At 39.5% G+C, this 22,567-nt stretch overlaps 1 protein-coding gene across 2 annotated transcripts in view; it reads right to left on the bottom strand.

Annotated features, from left to right (window-relative positions):
* Window positions 1-16,017, bottom strand: part of C7 (complement C7) — a 66,494-nt gene extending 50,477 nt beyond the window's left edge. Inside the window, exons 1-3 of one of the 2 annotated variants that reach the window (XM_008262152.5) lie at window positions 15,674-16,017; window positions 6,833-6,888; window positions 3,527-3,602 (exon numbers count right to left, since the gene is read on the bottom strand). In XM_008262152.5, coding sequence (XP_008260374.3) covers window positions 3,527-3,602; window positions 6,833-6,888; window positions 15,674-15,679 — 138 coding nt within the window. In that variant the 5' untranslated portion in view covers window positions 15,680-16,017. The remainder of the gene's footprint in view (window positions 1-3,526; window positions 3,603-6,832; window positions 6,889-15,673) is intronic. The other variant, XM_089313162.1, reaches the window with a different exon arrangement.
* Between the last annotated feature and the right edge of the window lie 6,550 nt (window positions 16,018-22,567).

Raw genomic sequence — 22,567 nt, 5'->3', positions numbered from 1 at the left:
AATTTACAAAAAAAAAAAAGAGGCCTAAGTAGTCCAAAGGTAAAGCCACATCCACAGTTGAATTTTGTGACGCTATCAAAAAACACTAACCTCTACAGTAGGATATATGTAAGAAACAAACCTGTTGAAGAAAAGAGTATAGGAAAATTGAGGAAATCAAGCTAAATAAGAAACTTATTACTAGTCTGTCCCAAAATTCATTTAATCCTCCTCTGATACAAAGTCATGAATCTAACATTTTCCAAAAATTTAAAAGCTACAATATCTTTTCCCTCCCCAATGGCAATAAAAGATGCATCCTTCAGAACTCTTCCTGTACTCACCCCTCCTCCATTAGTAAAAATGAAACATGCCTCAGCTTCCCAGGGACTTAAACCTTGAGCAAAGATTCACAGAGAAGAACAGATATGCAAACCAATGTTGAATGTATTCATCCATCCTAAGTTAAGTTACAAGTGGGTTTGCTTGGAACAAGGGGTCATGGTAACGTAATTTGAACTCTGGCATCAGCCAGAGCTTGGCTGTAGCACCTTTTCATCATACCTAACCGGAGTGCCTCAGAGGAAAAGACGGGGGAAGGCAACCCAGTCAAGTTTCTTGCTATATTTTTAGCTCCAGTCCTTAATTGATGAAGACATCTCTTTTTATGGCTTACCAGAGTGTCCTCTTCTGAGGTTCCACAGCACATTGAGGTGTTTGTGTAAACACTGCTTTCCTCTCCATCTCACCAGGGTGCCCTTGATAGCTGCCCACTCTCAATAGTCTCATTCTCACCTGTCAAACTCTGATCTTATGACCCCTTTGTCATTTGCACTTATCTCTTGCCTAACAAAAATTTTGTTTTATAATATAGAGGTATATCTACTGCATCATGACCTTCATTCAAAAGGAAAAATTACTTATAAGAAAATGACCTTTAACTTTCTACTTTTATTTAGTGTTCTTTCTTGTTGTTCAATTATAAAAATGTTTTATACACTTGGTGTTTCTTTGACTTTTGCCTCATTCTTCATGTATCTGCTTTGCCTGTAACCACAGTTGGTATCTATCATATTTGTTAGAAGCCAAATTTTTTAATTTCTGTATCTTCTTTTACAATTTTATGCATACACCTACTAAATGAATGATGAAAATGACAGAGGCCGGTATTGTGGCATAGTAGGCTAAGTCTCCACCTGGGTTGCCAGCAACCCATATGGGCACCGGTTGAAGTACTAGCATTCCTCTTTCAATCCAGCTCTCTGCTTATGGCCTGGGAAAGCAGTAGAAGATGGCCCAAGTGCTTGGGCCCCTGCGCCCACATGGGAGATCAAGAAGAAGGCCCTGGCTTTGGATCAGCTCAGCTCTGGCCTTTGCAGCCATTTGGGGAGTAAACCAGCAAATGGGAGACCTTTCTCTGTCTCTCCCCTCTCTGTATGTAACTCTACCTCTCAAATAAATAAATAAAAAATTTTAAAAAGAAAAAGAAAATGACAGTCATGGCTATGCTTCAAAATAGAAATTATCTACTACAGTATGATTTTGCTATTTTTATATTTTAAAATGATTTTGGGAAGTGAGATACTCAGCAGACTCATAGAATGGCAGATGCCCTAAATAGCACTCTGGCCTCAGAATCAGCCCTAAAGGCATTCAGATCTGGCTGAAAAGCCCATGAGAATATTTCAGGCATGGAAAGCCAAGACACTCTGGCAAAAGATCTCTGTGAGTGAGATCTCAGTGGAAAGAACAGGTCTTCAAAGAAGGAGGTACCTTTCTCTGAAGGGAGGAGAGAACTCCACTTTGACTACGACCTTGTCTAAACAAGATAAGAGTCGGAGAACTCAGAGGGCTTCCATAGCCTTGGAAACTCATGACTGGAGCATAGGGAGATTACTGATGCCATAGACAGGAGTGTCAATTGGTAAAGTCAACAACAGGAGTCACTGTGCACTTACTCCTCATGTAGGATCTCTGTCCTTAATGTGCTGTGCATTGAGATTTAATGCTATAACGAGTACTCAAATAATATATTTCACTTTGTGTTTCTATGGGGGTGCAAACTGTTGAAATCTTTACTTAATGCATACTAAACTGATCCTCTGTAAAAAAAAAAAAAGAAAAGAAAAGAAAAGAAAAGAAAAGAAAAGAAAAGAAAAGAAACTATCAACTCCCAACTTGACTCTCACTGGGATTAAACATGACAATAGGTCTGATCTGATTTCATCATCATTAAAAAAAAATCATCTATTATTTTTCACTTTATGTTTCTGTGTGGGAGCAAACTGTTGAAATCCTTACTTAATGTATACTAAGCTGATCTTCTGTATATTAAGATAATCAAAAATGAATCTTGATGTGAATGGAAGGGGAGAGGGAGTGGGAAAGGGGAGGGTTGTGGGTGGGAGGGACGGTATGGGGGGGAAGCCATAGTAATCCATTATTCGTACTTTGGAAACGTATATTCATTAAATAAAAGTTAAAAATAAAAAAATATATATATATATATATTTTTATCTGACTTGCATCTCTTTAAAAATGTGTAAACATTGGAATGTTCAAAAACTTTAAAGCAAACATGTTTCTAGGAATTTGCCCTAAAAACGTTATGAGAAAAGAAGACAGATTTCCAATCACAAAAATATTCATAAAGTTTTGTTTATAATAATAAAAAAGGAAAGAATATAAATGTCAAATAGTAGCAAAGTGAATAAACAAATAGGAATATTCATAGACTAGAACATAATACAGCCATTACAAGTTCATGCTGTATGTTAGGTTAAAACAATGGAACATAAACATGTATATTAATATATAAATAATATATAAAATATCCTATTATTTTAAATTATAAGCTAAGCACACAATTAGAAAATAAGCTGAAAGTATAAATATCAAAAGGCTGCTATATGTATTTCTCATTAATGATGAAATTATGAGTACAACTCTTTTCACGCTTTTTCTGTGTTTTCTTCAACAAACATTTTATAATAAAGAAAAAACAGACATGATTAGAAGTTCTCTATTACATCTCAGATCAAGTGTAGCATTTTCTTTGCATTACTTGGGTATTACACTTGAAAACACTGCAAAATGTTTGATTTTTTCATTGACAGTTCAGTATGTGTGAACTAAAACAAAGCAGACATTTTGCTAATTTGCAGGTGTTTGTTTGAAATAAGAAAAGTTGAATCTAGTCAATATGAAATACATTTTGAATTATCTACTACTTTCATTCCATGCTTTGCTATTTCTCTAACAAAGAGTTAGGAATTGCCTTCAACTTTTAGCCTATGTTACATTTCTAGACATTGGTAAGATTATAAAAGTTTCTCAAAAAGCAAAAAGAAAAGTCCTTCAAAAAATAAATGTAGAAATTACTACAATACTAATTATTAAACAAGTCATACTTTTCTCACTTCAAAATTATTTACATAGTTTTCTAGAAACATTACTTAGTGAACATGCAATAGTTAATATCATTGTAGACATGCCTGTGCTATTTGCGCATGTAAATAATCAAATATACAGTTCTGTGTGGACCTACCTGTGTCTTGGTACAGCCACTGCATTCTGACCAAGAGCCATAGGAATCCCACTGGCAATTGACTGGAGAGGAACCACTGTCGCAGTGGCAAGTTGTCCATCATAAAGCAGGTAGACAAGTATGTGAGGAATATGCAAAGAATAATCAAGACAAAGAATTGTCAAAAATAGTCAAAATCTGCTTCAAATTTTTTTCCTGAGACACTAAAAATATCCCAGAATACATAAAAATGGGGAGATTCATTTTTTAGAGGTTAACATTTATTAAATATCTGTTATAAACAAAATAATATTGAGACACTAGAGTGTACAAATAAGAGGTTACTGACTATTGATAGAGTAAGACAGACAGATATACAAATATCATAATATAATACATGTAATTTGATAGATTTCATAACAGAAATGTGCACAATGGAATGTGACATGGAAATATGGATGGGGAGCATTTGGAGTTGGCAGGTTAGGGGAGAACATATAGAGGAAGGTGTTTTGGCCTTTGAGAGAATCTGAATGATAAACTGAAGAGTTATTCAGAAATTGTTAACTGAGACAAGAAGCTCTAAAAAGACCCTAACAGAAGTGGGAAACTAAAAACAGGCAGAGGCTAACTGGATAGAAATTTAAACTTGTGTTCCCCCATTTCATATTTTTTAAAGATTTATTTATTTTATTTGAAAGTTAAACAGAGAGAAAAGGATAGGCAGAGAGAGAGAGAGAGAGAGGCCTTCTATCTGCTGATTCACTCCCCATGGCCTCAATGGTCCAAGCTGTGCAGATCCGATGCCAGGAGCCTCTTCTGGGTCTCCCACGTGGGTGCAGGGGCCCCACTTGGGCCATCTTCTACTGATTTCCCGGGCCGTAGCAGAGCTGGACTGGAAGTGGAGCAGCTGGAACTTGAACCAGCGCCCATGTGGGATGTCAGCACTGCAAGCCGCAGCTTTACTTGCTAAGCCACAGTGCCAGCCTCTCCCCCATTTCATTTAGACCACTTTTCAAGCACACACCCAAATGGAGCAATTTGAGTTCACACAATCTCATTGAAATAAAAGGCATGTGAAAAATGGAGAGTTAACTCACACAATGCTCAGTTCTTGGCCAAGTCACATCGAGGAAGTCACGTGTGTTAGTTCTAAGACATTCAGTAGCCTTTGTTTAAAACAATGTCTTACAAGAAGCAAAGGAGCAACTTGACTCTCACTGGGATTAAACATGACAATAGGTCTGATCTGATTGCATCATCATTTAAAAAATCATCTATTATTTTTCATTTTATGTTTCTGTGTGGGAGCAAACTGTTGAAATCTTTACTTAATGTATGCTAAACTGATCTTCTGTAGATAAAGAGAATCGAAAATGAATCTTGATGTGAATGGAAGGGGAGAGGGAGTGGGAGAGGGGAGGGTTGCGGGTGGGAGGGACGTTATGGGGGGGGGGGCCATTGTAATCCATAAGCTGTACTTTGGAAATTTATATTCATTAAATGAAAGTTAAAAAAAAAAGGGGGGGGAAGAAGCAAAGGAGCTAAGACTCCTAATTTCTGGATTTGTGGCACATTGATAAGCTGGGACACATCTTGAGTCAAGGTAATTAACTTAAGACTCAGTTTACAAAAATCTGAGTGTTTTTTGATGCAGAAATATTTACTAAACTTATTGTGATCTGTCTAGTTTGTGTCCTAGGGAGAGGCTTTCCCCAAACACAGAGGTTTAGGACAAGAAGTTTGCTTGGCTTTCCTTCCTCGCTATTCCCATACCATCCCCTACAGGCCTCTCCTGGAGCCCTAGGATATTGCATTGCAAGGAAATGTCTCATTGTCTGAATCACCAAGTACACTCAGTGCCATCTTGCTCCTGTTTGTATCCCAAGCACCCCCCCCCACATACATGGCAACTGGCACATATTCTGATAATCCAACAAGTGCTCTGTCCCACTAATCTGAGAATGAAAGCAAACAAGACTACAGAAAAATGATGCTACGTTTTTCTAGGTCTCAAGAATCAAGAAAAGTATTTTCTCAAAAAACTCTCGACCTTTAAGTTCAGAAAATGTTTTTTAAGGATTATGTTTAAAGACCAAATAGTGGACTGGGGTAGGCATATGGCAAACCTGTATCCCATATCAGAGTGCCTGGTTCAGGACCTGGCTGCTCTGTTTTCCATCCAGTTTCCAGCTGATACATATGGGAGGCAGCAGAGATGGCTTAGGTACTTGGGTCACTGCCGCTCACATACAGCACTCAGACTGAGTTCCAGGCTTCTGGCTTCAGTCTGGCCCAGTTCTGCCTGTTGGGAACATCTGGGGAGCAAACAAGCGGATAGAAATCCCTCTCTCCCTCTCTCTCTCTCTCAACTCCCCCTCCCCTACCTTTCAAATAAAATGAAAATTAATATTTTTTAAATATTGCTCTGGGATATGTAGGTCTGTTATGATTCTCTGAATTACAGGTAAAACCATGGGATGGGACAAAGATCTTGAGGTATTTTTAATCTTCAGTTTTATTCCTTACAAGGAAAAAAATAATAATATAGTAATAAAAAATAAAATTTGTAATAATAAGAAAACACACTTTTGTTATGTGGACATAAACGGTAACTGCAGAGGCCTAAGTCAACCAGGGTGCTGCCTTTGCTGTGGGGATGACCTACAGTTGGTTCCCAGATAACAGGACCTTTCAATGGACTTCAGCTCTGACCAAGGAAGCACCAGCCGGGGGCAAGGAAACAACTGTCCCTTGAGAAGGAGGGAGTTTTAGGTCTCAGGACCACTGTAAAGAGAGTGACTTACCTCCCACTGTCTGCCCTTCCCTGCATATAGATCACATTCCAATGTGGGAGTGAGTGTGGAATGCTCCTCCTTAATCAATATGGGAGTCTATTGACGACTATTAACGCTCTTCCATTTTCAATAAGGCATTCTTGATTTTCCAATGTGACTGATAACCACACACAAATCTGTGTTGTTTTTAACTTAACTCAGTGCATGCACCCACCCTGTAAGAACAGTGTAAAATCTATAACCAAATTCAGACTGTGGCACAGCTAACACAGGCAACTGTTTGTTTCCAAGTTTAAATCCACAGTTTGACTTACTGAACAAATTTTAACTTTGAGTTTTCAGCCACTCTCTGATTTTTTCAGTTAACAGTTACCACTGCCTTTTCTAAAAAATATAGAAAAAACAAAACACATTGAAGAAATAAACTCACTGAAGATGCAATGTAAAACCAGACCATACCAAAGAATTTCCTTCAAATGTTTTACAAAGAATTTTTAATGATTTTCAATACAACATAAAAAATTCTCACCTTGAAAAACTTTGAAATTCTCCCATAAATCCCACAAAAATGAATAAACTGATTGCCTGAAGAAAAAAAAAAAAACAATAAAGCATTAGTATGTCTTGAGTTTCTTTAACTAGTTGAATACCAATATACTTGTACAAGTCAAGAACTGTGAGTTGGGAGTACAAAGAGTGAAATAACCACAGAGAAGGTCAAATGACTCTGCTTTTAAGTTTCCATTTTAGAAGTTTGAAGTTTCCTCAAAAAATCAAAAAGAGAAAAAGATTAAAAAGAGAACTAACATGATTCAGCAATCCCTCCTGCTGTGTATACAGGCAAAGGAAAAAAAGTCAATATGTCAAAGAGACCATCTCACTCCCACGTTAATTGTAGCATTATTCACAATAGCCAAGACATGGAATCAACCTATGTCCATCAATGGATGAAGAGAGAAAAGAAGTGTGACGTACATAGATATACACATAGATAATGTTAGAGTAGGCAGTTAGAGAGCCATGGGCAGGGGCCCCCAGGCTAGGACACCTGTGCTCCAGCCATTCAGCACCAGTAAAACTGCAACTTCTCAGGAGCCACAGAGATAGCTGTGGTCAGCTCATCCCTGCTCCAAGGAAGACTCCACCTTCAAAGTCACCATGACAGATCCTGTCTGAGAATTAAGACCAAATTGGTCTACCTCCCTCTTCCCAGAAAACCCTCCCCACTTCTACAGAAACTCCAATCCAGGGGAGGAATAAACCACCACTCAATTAAGATACAGGCAATTAAAGACTTTCCCTGGAGCTGATTAAGCAACTGCCCCCTCAGCTCTTTCCCAAGTGTACATTTGCTTTTGCTCAATAAACTTCACTTCTTCCTTGAGTTGAACTCGCTCTGAATTCCTTCTCTGGCAAGTTCAAGAACTGAAGTGACACCCTCTGCACCAGCAATCTGGTAACATGCACATAATGAAATACTACTTGGCCTTTAAAAAAAAGGAAATCCGGATAATTGCAGCAATATGGACAAAGACATAACATTATGTGAAATAAGCCAAGTACAAACACCAGCTCATCTTGCTTATAAGTGTAATCTTAAAATGTTTAACTCATAGAAGTATGAAGTAGAATATTAAAAATTTTAAGAAGGAAGGAAGGAAGGGAGGGAGGGAGGGAGGGAGGAAATAAGTTGCTTACCAGAGGCTGAGGGTGGGGATGAGGGGTTGGAGAAATATTGGTCAAAGTATACCCTGATTTCATTTAGATGAGAGGAATAAGTTCAAGAGATCTATTGCACAACATGGTGACTATAGTTAAAACAATGTATTGAATACTTGAAAATGGTCGAGAGTAGATTTTAAATATTCTCAACACTAATGATAAGTGTGGGAGGTGATATATATGTTAATTCGTTCATTTGAGATATTCCACAGTGTACAGAGAAGAGTATTTGTTTGTTTGTTTGGTTGGTTTTTTTGACAGGCAGAGTGGATAGTGAGAGAGAGAGAGAGACAGAGAGAAAGGTCTTCCTTTGCCATTGGTTCACCCTCCAATGGCCGCCACGGCTGGCGCACTGCGGCTGGCGCACCGCGCTGATCCAAAGGCAGGAGCCAGGTACTTATCCTGGTCTCCCATGGGGTGCAGGGCCCAAGCACTTGGGCCATCCTCCACTGCACTCCCGGGCCATAGCAGAGAGCTAGCCTGGAAGAGGGGCAACCGGGACAGAATCCGGCGCCCCGACCAGAACTAGAACCCGGTGTGTCGGCGCTGCAAGGCGGAGGATTAGCCTATTGAGCCGTGGTGCTGGCCAGAGAAGAGTTTTAAAACATGTTGTATATAATAAATATATACAATTTTTATTTGTGAAAATAAGAAAAATTTAAATCTTATACATAAAAGTTTTATATTGTTCTATGGACTCCACCTCCTACTGTTTATTTCTGCAAAGAAAACTAGGAGTTGGGTGATGCCAAATGAAAATGCTCAGTACAGTGAAATGGCCTCAGGCACTTCCTTAGGGTTCCACCATCTTTCAATGCCTTTCTCCACTCCCCTTCTCTCTAACTTCAGCACCAGGAGGACACACAGAGGAGAGAAAGCCTGGAAGAGAAAGATGATGGTGCTTTATAAATGAGTAATCAAAAGTTAAGGCACAAGGACACGTGTTTTCCCAGTGCACAAAACACCTACATCATAAATCACAGTACATAAGTTCAAGGCCCAGTTCCACTTCCAACCCAGCTTCCTACTAATGTGTATCCTGGGAGGCAGCAGATGATGGCTCAAATATTCAGGTTCCTGCCAGCTATACAGGGGACCCAGACAGAGTTCTGGGTTCAAGTCTTTGGCCTGCCCAAGAGTGAACCAGTGGATGGAAGATCTCTCTCCCCCATGCCCCCTCACATTGTGTGTGTGTGTCTGTTGCTCTGCCTTTCAAATAAATATAAATAAATAAAACTTAAGGGAAACAGTTAAGACACAGCCAATAGGCAGGAGCAGTGACTCTCATCTTACTCTGTAGTACTGTGAGTGGCTTCTTCAATGTTTAAAATACCCCCCAGGCCTTTTTTTTTTTTTTAATCTTTTATTTAATGAATATAAATTTCCAAAGTACAACTCATGGGTTACAATGGCTTTCCCCCCCATACCGTCCCTCCCTCCCACAACCCTCCCCTTTCCCACTCCCTCTCCCCTTCCATTCACATCAAGATTCATTTTCGATTATCTTAATATACAGAAGATCAGCTTAGTATACCTTAAGTAAGGATTTCAACAGTTTGTTCCCACACAGAAACATAAAGTGAAAAATAATAGATGATTTTTTTTAAATGATGATGAAATCAGATCAGACCTATTGTCATGTTTAATCCCAGTGAGAGTCAAGTTGGGAATTGATAGTTTCTTTTTTTTTTTTTTTTTAACAGAAGATCAGTTTAGTGTACATTAAGTAAAGATTTCAACAGTTTGCACCCCCATAGAAACACAAAGTGAAATATACTGTTTGAGTACTCGTTATAGCATTAAGCCTCAGTGTACAGCACATTAAGGACAGAGATCCTACATGAGGAGTAAGTGCACAGTGACTCCTGTTGTTGACTTTACAAATTGACACTCCTGTTTATGGCATCAGTAATCTCCCTATGCACCAGTCATGAGTTTCCAAGGCTATGGAAGCCCCTTGAGTTCTCCGACTCTTATCTTGTTTAGACAAGGTCATAGTCAAAGTGGAGGTTCTCTCCTCCCTTCAGAGAAAGGCACCTCCCTCTTTGAAGACCTGTTCTTTCCACTGGGATCTCACTCACAGAGATCTTTTTGCCAGAGTGTCTTGGCTTTCCATGCCTGAAATACTCTCATGATACCCCCCAGGCCTTTTCTAATCACCCTATGTGACAGCATAAACCTAAATATGGAGAACTTAATGGGTTACAAAATTGTAAGTAAAATATGACTATATTTTGCTTGAAAAATGCCCTTAACAGACAGGGCTGAGCCAGGCCAAAGCCAAGAACCAGAATTCCATCCGAGCCGCCCATATGTATGGCAGTGACTCAATACTTAAACCATCACCTGCTGCCTCCCTGGTACATTAGCAGGAAGCTGGATTGGAAGCCAAGTGGCCAGGACCCAAACCAGGCACTCTGAGAGGATATTGGGGCATCCCAAGTGGAAGCTTAATGTTCTGCATCACAACACCGTTCCCCACATTTTAATGTGAGGCCAATATTCTTTGTCTTTTACCTAAGCTTCCCAGCCCTCTTTTCCCTCAATGTACCAGACCCTTCCACCAGCTTCCCCAGAACCACCCATCTTATTAGTTACGTTACTTTCGGTCATAAAATACTAGTTTCCCATTTTTGGCTTTTATAGTTCTAAAAATCTTTAATCCCTTTATCCTGATTAGCATATCCAAAAGGGCAGAAAGTTACCAACTTATTAAGATCAACCTGGTAGAGAGTGAGCAATGCTATGAATATTTTTCTTACTTCTATATTTTTAACTGATACATAAAAACTGTACATAGTGTACATAGTGACTGTACATAGTGACTCAAAACATGTATAAATCATGTAAAGGTGAAATCAAGATAAACATATCTGTCTCCACAATTTTTATGGGATTCATATACTTCTTTTTTTTGGAGGGCGGGGTTAGTGCATAGGCATGGGAGCGGGTAGGATGGGTAGTATCATTATGTTCCCAAATCTATATATGAAATACATGAAATGTGTATAACTTAAATAAAATTTCAAAGAAAGAAAATGAAAAAAATAAAGCATTAAGGCAAATGAATATGTTCACCTAGCAATTTTACTTCTGGAGTGTTTTTTCCCCTAAGAAGATAAGCACACAAAAAAGTACAGAGGCAATTTTACTTAATATACAAGTGTTACTTACAAAATAAAGATTTTTTTAATTAGTACAGATTAAAATAGATTCACTATGAAAAAAGTATATACATTAAAAAAAAGATTTATTTTATTTATTTTGAGAGAGAGAGAGAGAGAATCTTCCATCCTCTGTTTACTCACCAAATGGCTGCAACAGCCAGGACTGGGCCAGGCTAAAGCCAGGAACCAAGAAGTTCTTCCAAGTCTCCCACATGGATGTAGGGGCCTAAGGACTTGGGATATCCTCCACTGCTTTCCAGACACATTAAAAGGAAGCTGTGTCAGAAGTAGAGCAGCCAGGACTGGAACTGGTGCCCATATGGGATGTTGGCATCCCAGGAGGTGGCTTAACTCACTTCACCACAGCATTGGCCCCTGAGAAGTATACACTTTAAAATTTTTTTTAAATTATAAACCATCTGTTTTTTTCTTTTAAAATACTATGCATTGTGTCAAGTCATTCTTTCATGTTCCCAGGAAAGCCTATCTCAATCTTTACTATCTCTCTACTATTCATTCTGAAGCACTAAAAATTTCAGGAAAAAAAAAAAACTCTAGAATATTTTAATATCCAAACTTAAATTTATCACCCATTTTTTTCATTTTTGCTCCTACTCCTCAGTTCTTGGGTGCTTATAATAGGGGAGGAGTTGGTAAAATTCCTCCACCTTATACCGCGTCCCCACAAGTTGCTTCTGTCTTCTTAGAAGTCAGAGCAGCAAAAGTGAGAGACACAAGAGTCAAAAAGGATCTTGCTTGACTAATTCAGCTGGCGTCTGGTGAAGGTAAATCAGGGCATGTTAGGTGACTGAATGCTGATTCCTTGTCTCTCACAGGGTTTTGTGGTTCTTTAGCGGGCTCCCCGCTGAGAATCTATAACCACTATTCCTTGGCACAATGACTCATCCCTTTGTTCATCATTTTTGACACTAATCAGTGCCTGCTTCCTCTGAGTTATTTCCATACCGATGCCATCTGTTGGGGTGGCTTCATCAGTCAGCCTCTCGAACAGATTCCCTGACAATCCAAATCTGGCCCCCTTCCAGACATCCACATCTGGCTCATGGATGACCTGCACACATCCTTGTCCTGCCAAATTCTAAATGTCCAGATTGTAACCCACACTGCTAAGTTGATTTACTCCGCTAAAGTAAGCTCTCAATATGGAGTGCATCGAGTACCTCATTCTAGATGCCCCCTGCTTCAAGAACACAACATGGAAGCATATTCCAGAAGGCAGGGGTGCTCTAAGGGTCACCAAATAGATTTGGGGGCTCCTCTCTTTATAATATTATAATATTAGCCGGCACCGCGGCTCAATAGGCTAATCCTCCGCCTTGCGGTGCCGGCACACCGGGTTCTAGTCCCGGTCAGGGCACTGGATTCTGTCCCGGTTGCCCCTCTTCCAGGCCAGCTCTGTACTGTGGCCCGGGAGTGCAGTGGAGGATGGCCCAAGTGCTTGGGCCCTGCACCCCATGGGAGACCAGGATAAGTACCTGGCTCCTGCCATCAGATCAGCGCGGTGCGCTGGCCGCAGCACGCCGGTTGTGGCGGCCATTGGAGGGTGAACCAACGGCAAAAGGAAGACCTTTCTCTCTGTCTCTCTCTCACTATCCACTCTGCCTGTCAAAAAAAAAAATTATAATATTATACAGAATGTTCAACACCTCACTTTGAAATGCAAGAATCCAGGGCTTGCGCTGTGTCGTTAATCCTCTGCCTGTAGTGTCAGCTTCCCATGTGGGTGCCCATTCAAATCTCAGTTGCTCCACTTCCCATCCAGCTCCCTGCTAATGGCCTGGGAAAGCAGCAGAGGATGGCCCAAGTACTTGGACCCCTGTACCCTTGAGGGACACCCAGAAGAAGCTCCTGGCTTCAGCCATTTGGGGAATGAACCAGCAGGTGGAAACTCACTCTCTCTCTCTCTCTCTCTCTCTATATATATATATATATATAATCTCTATATCTCTGCTTTTCAAATAAATAAATAAATCTTTTAAAAATATATAAATAAATAAAATGTGGGGATCCTCCAGCTTCCTGCTAATGTGTACTCTGGAGGCAGCAGGGATGGCTCAATTACATACATTCCTTCCACCTATGGGGGAGACTTTTCTTGAAAAGAGTTCGAGTTCTTGGCTTCAGCATGACCTAGCACTTACTGTTGTGAGCATTTGGGTAATGAATCAATAAATACAAAAATCTGTGCATGTGTGCGTGCATGTGTGTGTCTGAGCACGTATACACATGTGTCCTGTCTCTGCCTTTCAAATAAAATGAAAATAATTTTTTAAAATTTTAATTAAAAAATGTGGAGATTTTGATATTTACTGTTTTTGGCTTTTGACTCTCAGTCAAAATCAGCAACATGAAAAATCCATTAATGATATCATTTTATATGAATTTTAAAAGAATTTCAAATAAATTTTAGAAAATATATTTTTCACTGTGAGTGCCTTCATCACCATATGCTTGCTCATTATTATCAGCCATCACAGTTAGCTTATTACAAGGCCAATTCTGTTCACAAGTTATTCAAGCTGAATTTACTAACCAAAGGAATTTTTTGAAACTTTGCTAGCTGATTCACTTAAAAGGAGACTGTTACTCTTCCTTGCCACTGGAAAAAGGTACCTTATCAAATAGACAAGAGAGATGGAACGAACACAAATAAAAATGAACCACATGAATGAAAGGAAGACCTCTGAGATGACTCTAAGTTATAGCTTAGTTGAGAAGAAGATACAGTGTTTCTGTACTGCATCAAGGTGCCTAAGATGGAACTACATTCCCCTGAATTTTCTTCTTATCACTGAGCAATGGCTCTCCCTCCTTCCCTTAACACAGTGCAGCCACAGCCCTGATCATGGACCCCGTTGTGCCTGACCACATCCCAGCACTCTGTGAACCACTCCCCAGGCCACAGCCCTCAGGCTCAGCAGAGTCATTGGTTGGCTTACAATCAGCTCAGATGGAAGCCCCTTTGTTTCTGATGTCCTTCTCAAATACCCAAGGACCAAGTCATCCCCTGTCCAGGGGACACAGAGAGAATCAAAGGGGATTTAATGCACATGGATGACAGAGAGTTGAGACCAAAAGATTATCCCTTCTTGAAAGCCCAGACTCAGAAAACTGTTCTTTTGTCTTGATAGCCTGGAGTTTTCCCAAGATTCCCTTCTTTGAAATAATCACAAAAGCATGTCCTTAAGGCTTACTGCAAAATCATGAATATCTACTTTCAAACATAGGTAGGAACTATGCAGCAACTTGGAATGAAATCCTTTGTTGATACTCTATCAACCAATTAAAAGATAAAAGCATGTTTATTATCACAGCAGTAAAATGTCATAATAACTAATGACTGTGAACACATTTTTAAGCACAAAGCAATTATTAAGATGTCTTATCATAAGATAATTAAGGAAGCTGATTGACAGTTAATACAAATATTAGGAGAAAACATGTTAGCTATATGACTTTAGGAAAAGCATCATTCTTTCAAAGCTATCATATATTCTAAATTTTTAAATAAAAATACAGGGCAGAGTAGTAGAAAATAGATTATATAATAAGTCTAACATTGGAAGGCTACATGGCATCCTAGCATAATAACATGATTAAACAAATGAACTTTGTGACTTGTGTTTAATTTTAATTACTCAATTCCACATATTGCATGGATTATTTAATATTCATTTCTCACTCCTCCTTCAAACCCACTGGTAAGTGAGCATGGATTCAGTATTGCAAATGGACAGCCTAGGGACCTCAGAAGCAATCTAGCAGCTGACAGGGCTACAGTATTAGAATGAAACATTTTTTTATGTTTAAATATGAAAATGTATAATAGTAAGATGGTAATGACAATTTCAACTTATTTTTGCACCTGAAGAATTCGGTCTGTGATAGCTATTTCTTTAATCTTGTCTTTGGTTGAACAGCAATTTTTTTGTTTCAACATTTGGCCATTTCATAGTAGGCCAATATCTATCTTTGGCAAACCTTTAATTTCATTCCATCTACTTGTATTTTCTATTCTCACAGTCCTGACCCTTACATCCAGAATTCAAAACTGTAAACTTGCTTGTGAGAAAATTCACTTTTCTATAAAGCTCTGAAATAAGTCAAATAACATTGCATGCCTCTAAATCAAACCCAAAAATAATGCATCGGAAGAAAAATTTTTGTAAGAAAGAACAATAGCAAACTTCAAATTTTTTATGGATTTATCAGGACTTTCATAAGCATTGTCTCCAATTCTCTATTCCAAGCTGTCTGTATCTATAATTTAATTGAAAAGTAAGGAAAGTGAGTTCACTTTGGGTGAACTAACTGTTAAATCTAATTAAATAAGAATATTTAAAAGTCAATCCCAAATCTTGTACACTTTGCTGTGCCCCTCTCCTTATTTGATGTCTTTCATTTAAGCATTACTACTCTTTAATATAGCTTCTTTTACAAAAAGAATCAAGTTAACTTACCTTCATGTTTGGGAAAACATTCAGGGCAGGAGAAAGGAGGAAGATTTCCTCTGTAAGGGTGCAGTAAGATTTCAACAAGAAATTTCAGCAAGAGCACAGCAGGCAGCCTCCCTCTCTGCCTCTCCCTGCTCTGGATTATCTTGGCACTCACATACAGAGCAACTGGGCCTTAGACGTAGCTCCTACCCCAGCCAGATTCTCCAGGGACATCAAGAGCCTGCCCTTAAGCCAGATGCATCTTTTCAACTACATGGGCCTTAGCTACAACCAGCTGGGATTCTTTGGAAACTATAGATATGTTTCTGAGAAACCTATCTGTAAATCAGGAAAGCTAGCAAATGTTCTCAGCTCAATGTTTCAGTGATTTTTCCAGCAAAAGAAATTCTACAAAGTAAGGGATGATCCTCCATCCTGTTTTTATCTACTAAATTAAGAGATATTTTTATGATTCACTGAAAGCGTGTTATGCATCAGACTCAGATTACTTTGTGGGGAAAAACTATAAATGCAGTTTTTTCACATGAAATGTAAATGCAAAGTTCTGGAATAGAATTTTTCCCAAATAAAATATAGCCTAACACAATGCAATATCCATCCGTTTTGGGTTTAGCTTTCACATAACAATCACAAAGAGCACCATGCTTTTGTGTGCTAACATATTTGAGGGCATCACTAATTTTCTCAGGACTTTCCTAGCTCTTTGATGCTCACATCATTCTGCTGGAAAGTTTTTATCACCATCATCTGCCACATCCCTTTTCTTCTCCTCAACTGTCACCTGACCTTTCTCTGCCAGATTATCATATGTCCATAGCTTTGCATTGAGTCTAGCAGTTCTCCAACATCATTTTCATAGATTTCATGAAATATTGCATTTTTCCCCAAGATTTCAGATTTCCTACTGAAATTTTTTTAAGATTGATTCATTTATTTGAAAGACAGAGTCACAGAGAGAGAGGGGGAGAGAGAGAGATCATTATCTGCCGGTTCACTCCCCCAAATTATCCAAATGGCCAAAGCCAGGAACTAGGAGTTTCTTCTAGGTTCCCCAAGTGGGTGCAAGGGACCAAGCACTTGGGCCATCTTCTACTGCTTTCCCAGGTGTCACAGTGCCAGCCCTTCCTATTGAAATTAAGCTACAGTTTTATTTGTATTGTTTAGTCAAATATTCTGATTCTCCCTGCTAGGGGATTAGTGGTAAGACAGACTTAATTTTTAAGTGGGAAAGAAAATCTGAATTGAAAGTGATTCTATAAGTAAACATTTTATCATTGAGTATTTTGCAGTTTTAATGACTTCCTTCCTGTATCCCAAGAACTTGAATAATAACAACTATTAGGGAGTCAATAAAGGCAGAGAAGATATTACCCCAGTTCTTTGTCCCACATAGAAGAATTTCCAAGCAGACAAGCAGCAATATTTAAAAACAAGATTTATTAGAGTCAAAGACCCCCCACCCAGACCAGCATGTAGGGGGGCTCCAAAGGAGAAAAAACCCAGGTGGTCAGTGGCAGTGGAGTTTTTTAAATACAGTTTTGAAAAAAGATTTTATTTGTTTTTATTTGAGAGGTAGAGTTACAGACAGTGAGAGGGAGAGACAGAGAGAAAAGTCTTCCTTCTGTTGGTTCACTCCCCAAATGGCCGCAATGGCTGGAGCTGCACCAATCTGAAGCCAGGAGCCAGGCGCCTCCTCCCAGTCTCCCTTATGGATGCAGGGACCCATGGACCTGGGCCATCCTCTACTGCTTTCCCAGGCCATAGCAGAGAGCTGGATCGGAAGAGGACCAGAGGACTAGAACTGGCGCCCATATGGGATGCTGCACCAGCACCACAGGTGGAGGATTAACCCAGTGCGCCATGGCGCTGGCCCCCAATTTTGAAAAAAAAAAACTTGGCAACCAGATTGACATTCAGTTACAAGGTGGGGGGGGCACAAAACCCATCAAAAGACCTGATTTGCTAAGGAAATGCACCCCAACTTCCACTGGCTGCCTGTTAACCTATCTGGCTGCTCACAGAATAACTCCTGCCCTCTGCTTGTAAATTCATGGTTAGTTCCCAGAGGTAAAGCTTTCACATCTTTTCTTCTAATCTTCAGTAATTTGTATGGAAGAAATTTTGCTAGTGAAGATAATCTTGAGAGAAGTAATTTTTTTAAATTTAACTCTACTTAAATTAATTCCAGATTGGTAGCTTTGGGATCCGCAGGAGAGAAGGCCCACACTTCCAGGAATGGAGAGTCCCTACCCGCACTTCTGGGAACAAAAAGTCCTTGCCAAGGTCCCCGCGGGTGCCTAAAGGTCAACCAATGAGGATCAGACACACCTCAATCTTTAACCCCCATGCCCTGTATCTACAAAAGGAGCCCTCCCAACCTCTGGCATGTGACTTCCTGAGCCCCCGCTCTGTTGGGACTGGTGAACCTCACCCCGGAGTAGAATCCCAATAACAGCTTGTGAATTAACTGATTCATCTGGCTGGGAAGATTTGTTAGGCGCTGGACACCTTGCACAAATGCCATTGACTCTTCAAGTACAAATGTGCAATTCCATATTCAGTGACTGTCTTAGTTTGGGGTCCCAGAAGTAGATTCACAGACAAGAATTTAATTACAAGTATTTAGGAGGCTTTGCTTTTGTGTTGAGAGGTGATCCTAGAAATCACTGCTGGCATGGGGGAAGTGAGACTGCAGAGGGAAGGAAGTCAGAGGGTGCTCCATGAAGCCAAAGCCTACTGCAGTGGATGGGAATTCAGTCTCAGTGAGAAGCTCCAGGAGACACGGAAGAGCATGCCTCAGAGTGAGTTTAATTAGGGGTAGGCAACTGGAGTAGTTATCCAACAAGACCCTGTCTGTTACTGGTGAAGGTGGTTTCTGGATTTGGGGCATCTGCACTCTGGCACTTCCAGCTTGCCCTGGGGGCAGCCTAAGCATACACCTACAGCCAAAAAAAAAAAAAGGTTTCAGTAGAGTTGCAGGTATTGCAGCATTTGAAGCTATTTGCCTAGGAAGGATACCAAGATCATTTGCTAGAGTAGTTTTTCATTCTTGCATTAATTTGTTCATTCTAAATTCAATAAATATGTACTGAAGAAATGTAATATGATAGACTATGAGTTCTGACAGGTCCTTATTTATTTCCAGTCCTCACACGTTATAAATAACTTTAATAGTCCATTTATAGAGAATCCATAATCTCAGAGATGATTCAAATATATCTATGATACTTAAGTACTTGAATTGCTGATCTTGGGTATCCTGTAGGTTATTCAACTCCAAAAAGTTTATAAAACATCCTTTTCCCCACCTGTCTTGCAAGGTCTCATTTCTACATCTTTGATTTCACTTTAGCATTTCTTCTGCCTGGAATTTCAATGGAAGAGCACTGACAAAGACTTTTAATATACACAGGAGCCACACTGTGGAAATTTTGACTGCCAGCATAAATTCTATGGACTTTATTCAAAGATCAATGGGAACTCAACCACTGAACGTTTTTAGGAAAAACAAAATGGCATTTAGGATGGCCAAACGATAGTAGTGTGTAAAGTACATGGAAGAGGCAATGAGGGAAGCCTGTTGGAATTTATTTCAGTAGTTCAGGCAAGGAGCAATGAAGCCTCATTTAAGAAGAAATAGACAAGAGGGCCAAGAAGATTCACAAAACTTAATGATTAGACATGCTTTCAAGAATTGGCAAAATTTAAGAACAAATGAAAGGACAAAGAAAATAAAGTCAAAGAGGGAAAAATGGTTTTGGTGAGGGAATGTTTTTACTTCAAGGAAGGCACTGAAAATGTAGATATTTTTGGAAAGAGATATCTCTTGGGTAGCATCCAACACATAAGTGAACAAGTATAATTTCTCAGAAAGTAAGAAGAAACATCAAAGAGGGGTTGCCAAAGAAGGAAAATCAAAACAATGCAGCCTCAGGCCAATGAAGGTTATTTCAAGAAGAGGTCAATCAACAATAACAAATGACATATGGCAGTCAAAGAGAATGAAAATGGAGGTGGGGGAGCATGCTGCTCTACAATTAGAACATTGTTGACAAACTTAGGGCAGAGTTTTCCAATCTATTTTCCATAAGACTCGAGTGCTTTAAGACACATCAAAAAATAAATTGTATGGTTAAATAAATGTAACAAACTGTACACAAAGGGTCTTCATAAAGTTCACAGAGAATGTGTCATATAAAAATGCTCTGCACCAATTACAAAATTTTTTGCACTAAAATAAGCTACAGTGTCAACTCTTAGCAAACACCAGCCATGGAGACAAAAAGCAAATCCATTGTAAAGAGAATGCTCTGAACGTTCTGCACCAAGTAAAAATTTTTTTCTTTTTATTTAAGACACACAAAGAGAGACAGAGAGATGGAGATCTTCCACCCACTGGTTCACTCCCTAACTTTCTGCAATGGCCAGGACTGGACCAGGGTCTCCCAAATGGATGGCAGAATCCCAGATACTTGCGATATCATTTGCTGTCCCTCAGAATGCATATTACCAAGAAGCTGGATGGGAAGCAGAATAGCTGGGATTCGGAACAGGCGCTCTGATAGGAGACTTGGGCATGTGGATGGACCACTTAAGCTGATATGCTAAATGCCCACCCCATAATGAAACTTTTTAAACTTTTTCAACCCAGAATTTCAGAAGTTTATGTGACTCCAGAAAATTTATGTCTAACAACCCGCAACACTGAACCATGGGCTTACTTTGGCAAACAGAATCTGAGAAATACCAAGTCACTAGAGTGAAGAAGGGATTTCTGCCAGACCTGGGAAGGGTCAGCAAGGGCCCAGCCCTCTGTTGACCTCCCTGACCTACTAGCTCCTCCCCAAGTGGTCTCACTTAACTTGGCAACACCATAAAAACCCTGAAAACCCCAGACTGTGACCTATTAGGCCACTGATGATACCAAGAGGCTGTCCTGAACCACCACAGGGAGAGATCGGGAAACATTTTAACTAGTCTATTTTACTTACTAACCATTTCATCTTGTTCTGAGTTGTTCCAACAGATTCAGCTGATTCTGGCGGCTTAAGACGAACTCAGCCGACAGGAGCAAAGCTTCCCTAGAGTAAGGTGAGTGAAAGCGATCAGCAGCTGGAGCGAAGGAGCAACAGCTCCCCCTTGCGGCAGGCTGCAGCACAGCCCCGGGGAGACGGCGATTCTTAGGCTCTCAGACAAGTGCTTGTGAAGCTAATAAGTACTCCAGGTGGTACCGTCTTTCCCATTAAAGTGTCACTGTGTGAACCGTTTGAGAATGAAGAATGGCTGCCAGACGCAGCTTTATCCAAAGGAAGATTTCAGCCAAGTAATGCTTATTAAGTGCTTTATCATTACACCTAATGAGATGCTGCCCACTTCTGAAAGTAGCACTGCTTTAAACATTGTGATTTGTGCATTAATTTAAAGTGGGGTCACTAGACCAATACTTCCTGCTGGCATCCAGTCCTTCATAAGAATGTTGTTTAAGGTTTAAGTGGATTAAAAAATACTTAGGGGGTTTTATGCTTCCCTATTTGATAGATGCCACTGCCCTTTACAACACTGGACAAGCCTTTGCCCTGGTGCCCTCTTAGATGGCAAGGATCAAGTTACATCCAGGTGGGGATAAGACATTTTGTCATTAGGATGTTCGGTGATGGCAGGCACTTGCTAAATTTAGGAGAAGGCCAGCATTTGCTTGGTTTTCTGAATGTCCACTTTTCAGTTACCTGGGGTAGTCTGCAAAATGCCAAGATACATTTCATTTGGTCTAAATTTGAATTAAGTCAAATGCAAAGAGCCAGTGGTTCTGTAACTGCATTATGGAAAGCCCTGTAGAGGAAGGGTGGCTATCAAAGGACAAGGCATCTTTTTGATCTCCACTTCAAACTAATGGCACCTAAGCAGAAAAAGAGCTTTTTTTCCCCCAGCCCAAGAGTTCTGCATGCAATAGACCTAAAATAAAAACCAATCACTTTCAGAAAAGGCCAGACTGGCCCAAAATTTTAAGCTTTAACTCTGTGAACTAGCTTTAAACAGATATATTTTCATATCAGATTCATCATTACACAGTCCACAGGCCAGAAAAAGAAAAAGGAGTGGTAGGAAGTACTAAAACCCTGCATTGTACAACCCTGTTCAAATATTTGTGTAAAAATCTTAGAAACTAGGGAAGAACAGTCACAAACATGCAATTAGAATCTCCTTAAGAGACTTTTCCTGAAATCGCAAAAAGGCACTAATTAATATTTCCCTAGTATAGGTATGGCTTCTGAAGATAGTTTGTATTCAAATGCTGAGCAAGATGCTTAGCCTCTTTCTCTGTTTCTTTATCTGAAAATAGGAAACAATAATATCAAACTCACATGGTTGTTATATTAAGTCTATGTATAGCAACCAGCATCATGCCTGGAATATAGTGAACTTAGCCCAATAAACGTGAGCTAGTATATGAAAGATTAGAAATAATCAAATTCTGTTGGTAGTGTTTGTTACATTATGTTACACACATTAAATGGAATATTATGAAGCTAAGAAACTGAAAAAGCTTTCTGTACACTGACATGGAAAATCTATGAAATATACTGTTAAAGAGTACAGCAAGTACTTCACTTTGGGGTTGCAGCGAGGGGGAGAATAAGCACTTATATATTATATATATATATATATATATAAAATACTTGTATTTTCATGAAGCAACTCTGGAAGGAAACACAAGAAACTAATAAAATTGGTTATCTGACAGGTTGTACATGGGAAGGGGATAGGTGAGACAGAAGCAGGGATAGATGGAAACAGTGATGGGACTAAGACTTTTCACTTAATACCAAAGGAGTCTGGGGACTATCACCCCAACAGATGAAGGGAAGGGCTCTCTTCATGGAATGAACACCTTGCCTA

Source organism: Oryctolagus cuniculus, chromosome 14 (assembly GCF_051225735.1).
Source record: "Oryctolagus cuniculus isolate XC-2025 breed Fujian yellow rabbit chromosome 14, ASM5122573v1, whole genome shotgun sequence".
NCBI classification, from domain to species: domain Eukaryota; kingdom Metazoa; phylum Chordata; class Mammalia; order Lagomorpha; family Leporidae; genus Oryctolagus; species Oryctolagus cuniculus.
Note: the sequence above shows the minus strand (reverse complement) of the source record. Positions and strands in the feature narration are given on the sequence as shown.